The sequence below is a fragment of the Mangifera indica genome, chromosome 17, assembly GCF_011075055.1.
Source record: "Mangifera indica cultivar Alphonso chromosome 17, CATAS_Mindica_2.1, whole genome shotgun sequence".
NCBI lineage: Eukaryota > Viridiplantae > Streptophyta > Magnoliopsida > Sapindales > Anacardiaceae > Mangifera > Mangifera indica.
In genome coordinates, this window is record NC_058153.1 from 12,155,482 (window position 1) to 12,171,122 (window position 15,641).

The following is a 15,641-nucleotide window of genomic DNA, read 5'->3' on the forward strand; positions in this document are numbered from 1 at the left end:
TGTGGTGGAGTCTCCAAACATGGGTATATAGTTCTAATTTGTGATAAAATTGTATATAATAATCTCTTGATCCTATTGATATTTGTATATATGTTGAGATTAAAACCATTCAATGTGTAAGTTGTTTTATTGATTGTGTATGAGGAATTAATGTGTTTGTGGACTTTTAGGAGTTGTAGATTCACATATTCATTATGTCAACATATCGCTTTTGTATTCAAATTATGTATAAAAAATGTGTATATATAATTTTATTAGTTTGAAAATAGGTAGGCAAATCAGACTGGTCTGACTAACGAGAATTGTCTAATAAAACAAACTTTCAATATCTAAATAGAAGTTTGTTTCATTAGCCAGATGAAATGTCACCATTGGAAAAAAATCAAAGTACTTAGTTCTCCTTCCATAGAAACACAACTGCGAAGGTGCAAAAAACTCAAATAGCATCAGCTCCAACTTTTCAGCCTGTTTTGGAACTTCATAATATATAGGATCAAATGCCTCTGAGACAAACCAACTAAATTCAGAGCCAGTGTCAATGACTACTCTTCTTCCATATCTCTTAAACACACTTGGATCAATATCAAGCCTTGTGTCAAAGACACTGATGCCATCAAAATCAACATAGTAAAAGCCATCTTTGTTCAAAGGAGGAGTTGCCATACCTTTAGTTTTTGTTCCCGCACCTATAAACAATTGGCTATAATTATATTGTTTATCGTAAATGCGACCAATCCAATAGGAAAATGTGCCGCCCATTTTCTTGACAATAGAGAATTGATTTCTAAGAGTGCTAAGTCCAAAAATTTCTGATAAATACTTCTAGAAAACTCTATACCACACCCAAACACCATATTATTAGAAAATGTATCATCCTCGTCTGGATATTGAAATGTGAATCGATCTTCTGCAATGACAACTCTAGCTATACTTCCATCAATGTATTGGAGCTCAGTCATGCACTCGTTGGAGGTGGAGCAGCTTGTGCAAGTATCTTCTTGATCTTGATCATCTGAACATAGGAATGAAATGTAGGTGCATGACTTAGTGGCATTGAAAGCAGTTACGCAGTCGACCCATGCAATGTCACTGCCAGTGTCCTTTGCAGCTAGCTGGAGAACGGCCGGGTCACCGATTAAAAAACTCACAAAAAAAAGCAAACTTGTAACCTTTATTGGTTACAAGACTAGTATGAGCATCAAGATCAACATTACCTCCGCCTTCTGCTTTTTCTAACAAATAGATGAAACGACTAATTGAAGAGTTCAGAAAGTCATCACCATAGTCCTTAATAGTGTTAGGGTGAACAATTTTGTGTTTGATCATGGAGTCGGTAGATAAAGTGATATAGCCATGGATGCCCAGAATAGTTAAAGAGTAAAAAAATGGCTTGTAAAGTCGCCATGAAGACAGAGGGATCGGTGGAGATTGAAGAGGTGTTGATTTTGTAAAGTTGGATGAGTTTGTGCATCAACAACTCACTATCTTGCCTTTCTTATAAACGAAACATAGGATGGCAGTGTGTGTAATTTCTAATTAGATTCAAAACCATTCAATGTGTTAGTTGTTTCATTGATTATGTGTGTGTTTGTGGATTTTTATGAGTTGCACATTCACGTATTCATCATGTCCCAACATCCTGCAATGTCCATATCTTAAGGTTCTAGTCGGTAGCATTTACAAATTCTTCTTGTTATCGCCAACCCTTTTCTCTTCTCGCAATTGCTAACTTTTTCCCTCTTCTAGCAATTGATGGTTTGCCTACCTATTTTCAAACCAATAAAACTATATATACACATTTTTTATATACAATTTGAATGCAAAGGTGATATATCGACATAATGAATATATGAATCTGTAACTCCTAAAAGTCCACAAACATATTAGTTCCTCATACACAATCAAAAAAACAACTTACGCATTGAATGGTTTTGATCCCGACATATAAACAAATATCAATAGAATATAAAAATTATTTAATCAAGAGATCACCGAAAAACGTTCCTAGGATCAAGGTATTATTATATATAATTTTAACATGAATTAGAACTATATACCCATGTTTGGAGACTCTAGCACACAAAAATTACAACAATATATATATATATATATATATATATATATATATATATATATATATGACTTATTCTTCCGTTTCTGTTTACTATATTTTTTAGATTAATATTTTCATTTCTATATTTTCACATTTTCATTTTTATGTTACTCAGTCGAATGGTAACTTGTAAGTCTCATTCAATTGCAAACAATTGCGTTTAATAGAAATGATGATGTTTGCATTAATTGCTGAGTTTGACCTTTGGAATTTGGAGTAGTGTTATAGAAATACGTTTACTTTGTTGATGAAATTTTCAAGTGGGTTGGTTTATGGCTAAATCAGAAATGGCAAGAAGTGATAGTGGCCCATGTTATAAACCTGATAATGCATACGCAGAACATGAAGCCTTACTTCTTGCAAGTTCAGATCTCACAACAAAATAAGTATATTACTTGTGAAAAAAAAAAGTAATCACACTCACACAGCACTCTTACGTGTAAAATTTCGCAAAGACAAACTGTGAAGTGTCAATGTAATACCAAATAAGAGGGACACACTAAGATATATAAAGTGCCTTCTTATTGCTCTTTACTGTATAGCAGCTTATATTGCCAAAATCACAAAACCACAACAGATCATTTTCATATACATACAGTTGCTCATATGAGTTTAAAGAGAGACTATTTTCTTTCATTTAACACAAGATGAAAATATACATTCAGTGAAATGCAACATTTCTTATGTCATAAACTGGGCATGAGACAAATTAGGTATGTTCAAAACTTTGTTCAAAATAGTAAAAATTAAATGCAAGACAACCATATGAACGTCTCAAAACTGCAAGTTCATATTATAAGCACACAATTTAAAACAGGATAGAGGCCGAGGAAGTCTTCAAAGTTCTGAGACTTGAGCAACGATGGGACAAATACATGTACCTTTCTTTTGGGGGAGGATACTTAACAGTGATTAAATTGATACAAGCTATCTATGAAATTGGTACTATGAGTGACCTTCTTGAGTCCCCATACTAAGATTCTTATTTTCCTTTGGAGTTGGGATCATCATACTGCAAAATAATATTTTCTCAGGTACAGTCATGTTTCAGAATCTTCTCCCATAATTTAATTTGTGAAGTTGAGGTACTCACCATTATCCCAATTTGACTACTGACTTAACTCTTTTCAGTGTCATAAGTTTAGAGGTACCAAGTGCTCATTCAATCCAGTATTACTGCATATATCGACTGTGAGTCTTAAATATCAATGACCGAAATCTACAGTATTAATGAACTCTTGGTAGAAGTTCAATTTCAGTAATGAATCTTACTGCATCTTGTAAAGATTCTTTGTTTAGCTCATTTGAATCCACGGTTGAACGATTTGACTTTGAGTTGGAGCTGCCTGTTCAAAACTGCAAGTTCATATGAAGAGGACTCAAGAGAAAGTCCTTTATAAGCACACAATTTATAGCAGAATAGAAGCCAAGGAAGTATTCAAAGTTCTGAGACTTGAGCAGCCTATTCAAGATACAATGTGAAGCAACATAACAAAATTAAATCCAATGCCCTTGAGTTATCATCTCCAAGTTGATCAGATATCCAAATCATCATTATGCATTCATTAATGCCAACAAGCTGAATATATTGTATATTCATAGACTTATTTGCAGAATTAGTCCACATGACTCTCATTTGTGCTAATATTGATCAAATTGTACATGATTCAAAATGGTCTAAACAAAAGTATTTTTATTTGATAAAAAGTATACATACAAACAATTTGTACAATACAAATTTATTTGGACAAATTGAGGCTATTGTTTGTAATTGGGTGATATACTTGTTACTTTTTTTCTAACTTCAAAATCATTTAAATCAGATGTTATTACTTCAGTTTGTACATATAAGTTTGCACGATTTTTTTATATATAGAGTATTACTTTTTTTTTAATCTCAAAAACATCGAGTCATAGCTTATTTTGCCCTTCACCTAAATATTGGACGACAACATGAGGCTTGGATATGAATTGAGTTGAGCCTAAATACCCTTTGTCTCGAGTTTTGTTCGAATAAAAAATAGAGTGGCTCAAGTTTGTCAAACCAAAATTTAGGATAACTTGAGTTTTATTTGGTCGTTAAGTTTGAAATTTGAAGTTTGACTCAAGTTCATGACATGAACTCGTGGCTTAAATTTATAGTTTATTGGCAAAATAACGTTATTTTTATAATTATTTGACATGACTTAAATCGAGTAATAAACTAAACTTGAGTTAATTTGAGTCATTCGTTTGACTTGCGATTCTATAAAATCAAACTCTTTTAAATTTGAGTTCGACTCAATTTTAGAAACAAGTTGACCCTTTGGACTCAAACTTAGTTTGAGTTTGATCTAAACGAATTCGAGTTAAACCAAACTAAGTCGAGCTTGGCTTTCAAATAATTCGGTTTGAATCTAACCCTATAAAAATGTATCTATCACTCTTGCTTTATCCTATAAAGATGACCTCATGTCAGCATTAGTTGTTAATATGACTTGCATTATTGGAACCTTGACTCTTGGTTACGAGACTACGTCCTGCAATGACTCTCAACTAATCTTACGAAAATACGTCCAAAGGATATCTTCGTAGGTTGGTTAGGAGTCGTTGCAAAGCATACTCTTGCAACCAAGAGTCCAAAGTGCAAAGCCTCCGATTAATGAGAGATTTATTTGTATTTAGGTTGCTCTAAATTTTCATATAAATATGTTGTTATATATCTTGTGTCTTGTAACCCTAAAATTAATAAGAAACATAGTGCAACCATGAGCGTAGATATTATTAGTCAACCAAGTTAATTTGTCTTGTTTTGTGTGCCTTATCTTGATTTTCAATTTCTTTTTTACTTTCACTCCAATCCTAAGGGGAATTAATATCAACATGTGGGTTGGCTTTGGCTTTATTTATTTATTATGCTTATGACTCTTGTATGCCCCCTCTCTAGAGATCTTTTCCATCAAAGGCTCAACCAATCTCTTTGTAGAACAAACTTGGTTTACACTCTTGGAATTTTGATCTCCCAAAGGATTTTGATGCTTATTGAAGTAAGAATGATATGAGAATTCTCCATTACTATGTATATGTTCTTAAATTTTTTACATAAAGGGCATGATTGTCAATTAGCAAAGCAGGGTTTATTAGGTAATTTCGTGCAGGGACAGAATTGTAATTTTGCAGGAAAGTTTAACCTAGGTATAAATACCTTGGTTTCTCTCCCGTGTTGGTGCCTTCGTCATTTTTCCATTATTCTGTTTTGTGCACTGTCTTCCTGCTCTGTTAGAACTTCAGTACATCAAAGAAAACTCGATAAGTTCTGTCTAGGTGAGATTTAGAAGCTGAGTCTTCGGTTAGCTCTATTTTGAGGCAATTACGGTAATATCAAATCTTTGATCGAAGTTTTTGGATGTATCGTAACCTATAATCTATCATATTACTTAATGGATGGACTAAAGAGGAATATCCTCTACCTCGGATGTAGGGTTTCGATTAAAAAACCCAAACCAAGTAATTACTCTATTCTTTCATTCTTTCTTGCTTGTTTGCATGTTTGTTTAAATAATCCGCGTAAAAGATTCTTACTCTAACACCAACATCCATAAAATTATGGAGAAAATTTGTGTGACAGATACATAAATACCCCATGAATGTTGGGGCTTGTTTCAATAGAAATCCATCCCATTGAATAATGATTAGAAATAGATTTTACTAAATCCGTTCAATTCAAATAGATTTTTAACTTGATTTGAATTAAAATTTCAGTTTAGTAATTTAACTCAAATCTGGTTTAAATTCTCTTTTAATGATATCATTCATCTCATCAATGATACTATTTCTCTTGCTGATAACAATATTATTCATATTTGTGATCTTTTAACAATATTTTTAATCAGTTTGAATTTAGCTCAAACTTATCAAAATAAATTCAAATTAAACTTAAGTCAACTAATATTTAAGTTTCATTCAGTTAATATCTTGATGATCTTGCTAGGATAACCTTAAAATAATAATAATAATAATAATTAATAACAAGAATTCTCGTGAGATATTATTAATCTATCCTCTTGCCTATTAAATTTTTTAATGTTAAAATAAGAAATGCAAACAAATTAAATTGTATTTGGTTTGAGTTTTAATCGATTTTATATATATATATATATATATATATATATATATATATATGTATATATATATATATATATATGTAACTCTTATTGAAACATATATTAAAACAAAAATACTCTTTCATTTAAATTAAAATTACTAACCCCATCATCATGCAAAGAAGGCAAAGATAATTTCGTTGTCATTCGAAGAAGGCGAAGAGTGTTGGAGCCCCCCCGATGCAAAAGATGCAAAAAAGTGTGGGTTGGATCTCCAAATCGATCAATCCCCCATGATGTTACTATCATGTTGTCATTTGTAGCTTGGAAAGTTTTGTTGCATCAACGGCGAGTTGTTTCCTATAGTGTTCAAATGATGATGGATAATTTTCATATAAATTTCGATAGATAGTGTGTGGTTTTCAATCCCACTCTTAACTTTTGATTTACTATAATTTTTCTTATAGCGTATATAAATAATTAATTATTATTTTTTTAAGAATTTTGATTTAATTTCATATTTGTATTTAAATAAAATAATATATCGATATTTTCCTAATATTATCAATCAAATATATTAATTATTTAATAATAAAATTATATACACAAACAACGATATATCATTGTATAATTACGTATTGTTTTATTTTTAATTTTTAATTATTTAATCATACAATAATATTTCGTTGTTTATACACAAAATTATGTATAAATGTTTCACATATAACACTACTCATTATTTAAAGTACCCATATAGCCAAACACAACATTGATAATCTTAAATTTTATAAGGTAAAAAATCCTATAGTTTTGGTAATAAAATCATAATCAAATTTACCATTAAAAAGTTGCCGCCAAGGCCATCAAAAGCCGGACACAAGGTCAAAACCGCCATTACATAAGTTTGATCGCTGTAATTTTTATATTCAGTCTAGCAGTATTTTTTTTACTTCAAAATTTTCATATTTTCTCTTCACTCTTAAATTTCCCTCTAATTGATGAACTAATTCTTCATTTGATTTACTCCTCTGTAAGTTTCTCTCTCTTTTTAATCTCACTTAGATAACCATTTTTCGCGCTTTTTTCTGAATTTTTTTGCTTCAGTGTTGATGGTTGTATGCTTAATTTGTGTTCCATTTTATCATTTTAATGTAAAATTTCTGTACTGGAGACTAGAATCTGCCATAGAATTAGTTTACTTTGAAACGGTGTAGTTTAACTGTTCTGTTTCTTGGTATGCAGGGGTATTTTGTCTTCCATTGTAAAAATTGTTTGATTGTGATTACAACTCCCATTAGATGGACGGCCAGCAGGAGGAGTTTGTCAGGTATTAACCATAATCTTTGTCATTTTGTTTTTGGATGTTTTATCTAATAGTTTGCATTTTTATCTAATAGTTTTATTGTATGTTTAACACTACAATGATTTTCCCTCCTTGAATTAGCGTGTAAAGTGATAATAAGTAGCTTGTAAGGATAATGGACATGATTTGTGAGTCGTGTGTTGGAACTGATATGCTTTCTCATGAGTCTGGTCAACATCGTTTTTATGGAAGATCAATGAATATAGACCTAATCAGTTACTGATAAATTCTGCAACCAGTTTTGAACTGCAACAAATTTATAGAGTTTGCTGAACTAAAATGGGAAAATTAAGATGGCTATATTTGTGCATGGTGTTGTTATAAAAAGGACATCTCTATCCTTCTAAAGGAGAAAATCTTCTTCTGAAGGTGATAGTTTCTAGATCAATGTAGCATTAATTTGCCAGTATTTTAAAATTAAATTTCCAACTATTTTATATCATTGATGAATTTGATCACATGTTTAGTAACTTAAATATCTTGGAACAATTTAATAAGTATTTTTTTTGTGCATCAGAATTCTCTTGGAATGTACCTTTTAGATTACAAGTGTTTTGATAATGTCATAGTATTGTGTTTGAGACTGATTTTATCCAATAGTATGTCTTAAATCTGTGGACGTTGAATTTGACAGTTCCAAAGTTCGTTGGCATGGGATTATGCTCAAATAAGTTTTATGCTTTTTTTTAGTTGGAGTGTCCTGAAAGATTGTGTTAATTCTGTAACACATTTAAGTCTACAATTTCTTGCTTTGCTTTAGCATTGCAAATGATTTGAATTGAATTCTGATATTAGAATTTGTACTCAGTATGGGCACAGTGTTGGTTATAATGTGGCATGGATGTTGTCTATCGTAAATTTTATAGATCATTCAAATAATTTGCTTATCCAGATTTGGCATTGTGTCTCATGACAAGAAAATTGTTTAGCAAAACATTATACTATCTTTATTTTTTTATACTATGATCAATTTCTGTCTTGGAACTTCCTCTAAAAGCCATCCAAGTTTGCTTTGATGGTACTGTGCATTTATGTTCTATTTTGGACAACCTGGACTGCAGATTATCATCATCTTCTGATACAGGAGTGAAAAAAGGCAGATTTAGCATTGAAGCTTTAGGGCATACTGGTCATTCCAGCAATTCAACATCTTTTAAGAAAGGAATCAGAAAGGGATCTGAAGGACTTAAACCCATCGGCCAATCACTTAGATTTGGGGTTTCTCATGCAGTGTTTCCAAAAGATGTTAAAGTGTTAGAGAGGAAGATATTTGATCCTCAAGACAAATTCCTCTTGTTCTGCAATAAACTGTTCTTTGTATCATGCCTTCTGGCTGTAGCTGTGGATCCTTTATTCTTTTTTCTTCCAGTCATTGATGGTTCTTTAAATTGTCTTGGCATGGATGAAAAATCAGCTATTTCTGTGACAACACTGCGTACTGCTATTGATGCTTTCTATCTTATACGCATGGCTCTACAATTTCGAACAGCTTTTATTGCCCCAACATCTCGGGTTTTTGGACGAGGTGAACTTATTGTAGATCCTGCACAGATAGCAAAGCGATACATGCGGCGGTATTTCATTGTTGATTTTCTTTCTGTGTTACCCCTACCACAGGTATACATTTTTTATTAACTGCATTCTATTTATATTGACATGCAGCCTGAATTTTTTATGTTGCTCAATTGCTTTTGCTTTTCACTGGCTTTTTATCAATTTCTCTATTTTGTAGTTTCATCTTTCAATTAACTTGTATCTCATTGACTTTTCTATTTTTTTGTACCGCAGATTGTTTGTTGTAGATTTCTTTTGAGATCTAATGGTTCAGATGTACTGGCTACGAAACAGACTTTGTTTTTCATTGTCTTGTTTCAATATGTCCCTAGATTGCTTCGTATGCGGCCCTTAACTTCAGAGTTGAAAAGGACTGCAGGTGTCTTTGCTGAAACTGCCTTGGCTGGTGCTGCATATTATTTGCTACTATTTATGGTTGTCACTCATGTAAGTCCTTTTTTGGTTTGGCATCTTTGTTAGTCTAAGAGAATTTGACGTTGATTTTTCTTCTTGTTTAATGTTGTGTGGTATCATTTTTGCTAATAGTGGTTTCTAATATGTGAAGATTACTTGATGCATCAACCTCTTTTGCTTATTAGTTTTGTATCAAGAAAGTGTCTGCTAGAAGGACATCTACAAGTTTTTTATTATTGACCGATATTTTCATGTTTGTTCCTTTTATGTTAACTTCTTACATTATTGTGGATTGTTGTGAGGGTAATGAGATTAAATTATGTGTTAATACAAATATTGTTATGCTTCATTTATAAGTTGAAGACCTGCCTATATGTTATATGTTCCTGAATAGCAATATTTTCTGACCTTTGGCTTCTATAAAATGCATATGCAATTTCGAGCTCTGATAGTTTTCCTTGTAAAACAAGTTGCAATCCTTCATTTTCTACGTTTGAATCTTTCACCAACATTTTCACAAGAGACAGGCACTTCTTCTTTTTACACACACACACACACATAGTGGAAATAAGATAGTGTTGTTCAAATGTTTGCAGATAGTTGGGGGCATTGTGGTACTTATTAGCTCTAGCACTTCTTCTTTACACACACACACACACATATAGTGAACATAATAATTGTGTTGTTTAAATGTTTACAGGTAGTTGGGGCATTGTGGTACTTTTTTGCCCTAGCACGTAATGATACTTGCTGGCACAGGGCTTGTCATGAAACTGCAGGTTGTAACACAGATTTCCTGTATTGTGGAAATCAGAATATGGGTGGTTATAGTGATTGGAGCAGGAACAGTACTGCTGTTCTGCAGTCACATTGCTCAGTGAAGGAAGAAAATCCCCCATTTGATTATGGAATCTTCTTATATGTGTTCTCACATGGCATCGCTTCATCTGATAATCTTTTTACCAAGTACTATTACTCTTTTTGGTGGGGACTGCAGAACTTTAGGTAAGAGAATCCTTATCCGTGTGAATGACACTTGATATAGCATAAAAAGATTCCCGGTAAACTTTTTGTCTGTAGTTTCTGTAGTCATTTTTCTTTTGGGCAGATATGGTGTGTGCACTAAATTGGTTTGCACTAAACTTGCTCCCCAGAGAAAGCAGTATGAAATACTTAAAAGTTTGCATCATTTTGGGTGATGAAATATCAACACCCAGAGTCCATGAGAATCTATCAAAGTTTTTTGTAAAATGAGACTTGGTAAATGTTACAAAAATGTTTTATTGGAAAACATAGAACTTATTTTTATATCAGTAATAAATAAAAAATGTAGCATGTGATGACATACATGTGTTGTCTTATAAATAAAATGTATTTTTGTGGTTTGCGGACACAGACACAGGTTGTTGAGAGAGGAACTGTGGAATCTACTAAGAGTATGGCTGTATTCAGCCTGCATATCTGAAGCAACACAGCCTAAAACAACATATATCCTGTTTTACTCTTACCCAATTCTGCTATCTGTGCTCCCTTTCTGTGAATCAAATGTCCCCTACTTCTCCTTCCTTTCATCTTCTAAGTATGAACAACCATTTTTTTTGTTTTTTATTCCTAAGAAACACGCACACACACACACACACACACATACTAATTAGATAATTATTATTTATAAACAATTAAAAGTCATTGGACAACCTAGTTGCTTTTATCCTACATCATGTCCATGTTTTCTGTGCACGGTAGAAATTTCATAAATTTAAGCTTATTTGGTGAACTTGACCATTATATAGTTTTTCCTCTTTTAAACATATTTTGTTTTTTAAGTTTTATGGTTATGCATCAACCAGCCTGTCTCCTTGTACTGTTGTTTATAGCTGAACTGCTCAGAATTGACCACACTGATGTAACTCTAAAATATGTTTATGAAAATTTTTGCCAATATCCACCCCAAAATTTAGATAGTGTGGTACAAAGTATGCTTCATGTCCTATTTTGCATCCTTTGTTTTTGAAGTTTTGTTATCATTAATATGAATTTAAATGTTAATATCTACCTGCGATTTCTTTGATTTCTATGCAGTACACTTGGTCAAGGATTTCAAACTAGCCTTGTTCCTGCAGAAAACATATTTGCCATAGTACTAGTCATAGCTGGGCTTATCCTCTTGGCTCTTTGGATTGACCATATGGAGGTGAACTCGGAGCTACTCTATTTTTTTTGTATTAGTTATCATGGTTTACAATTGATTGAGTCTTTCAAATGATCAATTGCATAATCATTTGTGACTGCTGAACCAGTTGTCAGTGCTGCATTTGTTTTTTTAGAAGCACAAGTCTTGAATTAAGTGACTAAGATCTCGAACCCTTGATGTTCGTTAGAAGTAGATAATTTGTGTAAGCTAAGCATGAGACTTACCTCAGGGGTTTTATAAATGTGATCCAACTTAGGCATTGAGGTTGCTAGGTTTGACACTAGTTCCCGGTTTAGAATTCTTGTGAGCTTGTTACAGAGGGCGAGTTGTGAATCAGTGACACCTCATTTTAAACAAGTTCTTGTATAATTGTGAATCCTCAGATTTTAGCATTTTAAATAGTTGGGATTTCATTTACTATGTCATTTTAAGATGCACTAATTATGGATGTTAAATGATTCAATGATCTAAAAAAATGCAAATTCTGTAAAATAAAGTAGTGTCGCAGATCCTTATTAGTATATGTATGAGAGTGTAGTATTTTAATAAGACAAAGGAACATTTTGAAAATCCAAGAAACAGGCATGGATAGATCAAATCCTTTTTCCTGAATATAGTGATTCAGATGAACTCTTTGGTTCTTTTTTTTTTTCAAAGATCCCTTTTGGGTCTCTTCTAAGCCCCTTATGTTTTAAGGAGCTATTTTCTGTTAGGACTTATTTATACTTGAAATATGTATGGACAATTATGAAGTGAGCTTGGGCAGGAATGAAACATGTATGGGTAGTTTTGAAATAGCTAAAGAGAAAGAGAGATTGGGGAAGGAGAGAAGGGGGAAAATTGGATTTTGTTTGGGCAACCTTTGGTTGATTGAGGGTGAGAGTCTATCTTCTCAAAAGCTAAACAAATTGGAGAGAGCTCTGGCCTCTCAAATAGCCAAAAGTGGAGAGAACCAACCTTTCGAATAGCTGGAATTTTCTTTCTGAGAATATATAAAATACAGTGGAGTGTTGCTTTATTTTGGGTGTTGTTCTTATTTACCTCCTGGAAATCAATTCTGCTTGTGTGTGTGATAAAGAGCAGTTCAATCAATCATCGAATCCAAACAATTCTTCCCAGAAAAACCAATGTTCAACACAACAAATGGAAATTGAAAGAACTTCCACAGGTTGTTTCTAGACTCACAGACAATACACCTCTCATAAGCACAATCAGTGAGCAAATAGACCAGCAGTATGCTGTCCCAAAGCCGAGTCTAACAAAAGAAAATGAACCAGGCAATTAAAGGTGCCTTCCCTTCCCAAGGCAGAAGCCTTCCCCCAAATAATCGACGCAATAATCTCCTTTTCTCTTCTATTTTCATTTCCTTTCATGTTGTTTGTTTCTCCTGTTTCGCGCCTCATTCTCCTCAAATGTTTTGTGGTCCCTTCCTTAGATTGCTCCGCCTCACCACCTAGCTTTGATCCTCTGATTTGAACCTCACCTTTATTTTTGTGCACCAATGATCCTATCAGTGTGTTGGTTGTATGCTGGCTGTGTAAGCTGGTTGGGGGTGATTTGAGCAGGTTCCTAACATTTTCATATTTGTGTTGATTTTGTTTGGTATTTCCAGGTCCAAATAGCTACCTCTACTAAGTCTTTGCTTTCTTTCCTTAATCCATCTGCTGTTTATTTTCCTATATCCATTATAAATATAGCATATAATCTTGTATTTTCTATTCATAATATTATTTTTAATGGTGCTGAAATCTTTACTTTTTGGCTATTGTATCAGACCTATCTCCAGTCATTGACTATTAGGATTGAGGAAATGAGAGTTAAAAGGCTTGATTCAGATCAGTGGATGCATCATCGTTTGCTCCCACCAGCACTCAGGGAACGAGTGAGACGTTATGACCAGTATAAGTGGTTGGAAACACGAGGGGTGGATGAAGAAAGTTTGGTTCAGAGCCTACCAAAAGATCTTAGAAGAGACATCAAGCGACACCTCTGTCTAGATTTGGTTAGGAGGGTAATTCAACTTCATTTCCTTGCTACCTTGTGTTTGATCTATTTTATTTGCAGCAACAAAATTTTTTGATAGTACCACATATTGGATATTATCTTTTCTTACACTGTTCTTTCTGCAAAGCACTTGGAGCCAAAATTCTGGAAATTTGCTTAGTTTGGATCACGTTTTGAAAGTTGAGTTCTGATTACTTTGCTTACCCCTGAATCTAGTTTGGTTAATTGATGCATAATCCGAGTGATTGTCTATTTATTTGACTCAACTGAGTTGTGATTGGTTGAGTGGTGTCGATCATCAATTGAATGAGTGATCATATCTTATGTGAAGCGGACACACTGTGTCAAAATTTCTGAGTTGTAGCAGGAACATGTTTTCTATGAAAGATCATGATCGATCTTGTAGTAACTTTTCAATTGTTCAAATTGTTTTTCTCTGTAATATTGCTTTGGCCTAATTTTTTTTTTCACTGTTCTTGCCTAGTTGAAGTAAAGGATTGCTTTGCTGGTGTTTTATAGGTACCTTTATTTGAGAAAATGGATGAGAGTTTACTTGATGCCATTTGCGAGCGGCTGAAGCCGTGCTTATTTACTGAGAACGCATACATTGTCCGAGAAGGATATCCAGTTGTCAAGATGCTCTTTATTATACATGGCCGGCTTGAGAGTGTAACTACAGATGGTGGACGAAGCGGGTTCTTCAATCTTAGTTTTCTGGAAGAAGGAGACTTCTGTGGCGAGGAGCTTTTGACCTGGGCACTGGATCCCAAATCTGGAGATAACCTCCCATTCTCTACTCGGACGGTGAAGACTATGAAAGAGGTCGAGGCTTTCGCTCTAGAAGCAGAAGAGTTACAATTTGTGGCTGCTCAATTCAGGCGCCTTCACAGTAAACAACTTCGGCACACCTTCAGGTTCCACTCCCACCAGTGGAGGACATGGGCTGCATGCTTCATCCAAGCTGCCTGGCGGTATTACAATAGAAAGAAAATGGAACAATTCTGCAAGGTAAAAGAAGCAGAAACACCAGATGGAGTCCAAAAAACCAGCAGAGGTTCATATAGTATCGGTGCTGCCTTGTTAGTCTCGAGGTTTGCAGCAAATTCCCTTCGAGTTATTCGCCGCAACAGGATTGCCAAGACCCCCCAGGAACTGCTTAAGCTACAAAAGCCTCCAGAGCCCGATTTCACCACCGAAGAATGATGAATTGCAAGGCTTGCTGTGAGAAAAAGATCAGTAGAAATTGAGCATGTGCATGGTAGTCAAATCCCCCATAATATTGTGTATGAAAAACTTAATCTTTTAGATCGTATATCGTATGGTAAAATACATATTTTAAATAATAATAATAAAACAGGGGAGAACAATTATTTTCTATCTGAACTATGCTAGAACTTCAGATTTATACCCTTAAAGTTGAAAAATGACAAAGTTTAATATTTAGGGTTTAAAGTTAAAAAAAATGGTATCTTACCACTTTCCCTAGTTTTACTTGTCAAAAGGTATTATTGTTAGTTTATATACTTATTCATACAAATTAACATCTGTAAGTAAGTTGAATCTAAGTAGTATTTGATTTGACTTCAACCTTATTATAAATATATATGAAGTTTGAACTTAGGCCAAAGGCTCAATGATTTATAAGAGTCTTATTCGATCTCGAGATAGAAACAATTTATTCAAATTAACTTAAAATTGCCTTTCAGCCATTTAATTTTTAAAAACTTTATTTAAAATTTGAAACTTATATTATAACACCATATAATTAAAATTAAGAAATAAGATTTTAAATTTAAAATCTTATAAATATTTTACTCAATTCAAATATTAAGCTATTTTACTGGATTCGAGTATTGAGCTCACGAATTCATTGAACTAGCCAATATCAACTTGACTTCAACTCAACCGATCAAACCAAAC

The 15,641-nt window shown here is 33.3% G+C and overlaps 2 protein-coding genes across 2 annotated transcripts; one reads left to right on the plus strand and one right to left on the minus strand.

Annotated features, from left to right (window-relative positions):
* Positions 1-306: 306 nt before the first annotated feature.
* Positions 307-1,326, minus strand: LOC123200262 (aspartic proteinase nepenthesin-1-like). Its single transcript, XM_044615406.1, has 3 exons — positions 1,183-1,326; positions 839-1,112; positions 307-686 (listed from the first exon to the last, which is right to left on the minus strand). Exons 1-3 carry the CDS (start codon positions 1,324-1,326, stop codon positions 307-309), a joined length of 798 nt encoding a protein of 265 aa, XP_044471341.1.
* Positions 1,327-7,437: 6,111 nt separating this feature from the next.
* Positions 7,438-15,100, plus strand: LOC123200982 (probable cyclic nucleotide-gated ion channel 5). The gene is made up of 7 exons (XM_044616413.1): positions 7,438-7,522; positions 8,620-9,175; positions 9,347-9,559; positions 10,227-10,531; positions 11,606-11,717; positions 13,492-13,728; positions 14,241-15,100. The coding sequence occupies exons 1-7, from the start codon at positions 7,494-7,496 to the stop codon at positions 14,922-14,924; spliced, it is 2,136 nt and encodes a 711-aa protein (XP_044472348.1). The 5' UTR covers positions 7,438-7,493; the 3' UTR covers positions 14,925-15,100.
* Positions 15,101-15,641: the final 541 nt, after the last annotated feature.

Coding starts and splice junctions, on each gene's coding strand:
- LOC123200262 (XM_044615406.1), bottom strand. CDS start 1,326: ATGATCAAACACAAAATTGTTCACCCTAACACTATTAAGGACTATGGT. Junction 1,113..1,182: donor TTGATGCTCATACTAGTCTT/GTAACCAATAAA, acceptor GCCGTTCTCCAG/CTAGCTGCAAAGGACACTGG. Junction 687..838: donor TAATATGGTGTTTGGGTGTG/GTATAGAGTTTT, acceptor AATTGTTTATAG/GTGCGGGAACAAAAACTAAA.
- LOC123200982 (XM_044616413.1), top strand. CDS start 7,494: ATGGACGGCCAGCAGGAGGAGTTTGTCAG. Junction 11,718..13,491: donor TTTGGATTGACCATATGGAG/GTGAACTCGGAG, acceptor CTATTGTATCAG/ACCTATCTCCAGTCATTGAC. Junction 13,729..14,240: donor GTCTAGATTTGGTTAGGAGG/GTAATTCAACTT, acceptor GGTGTTTTATAG/GTACCTTTATTTGAGAAAAT.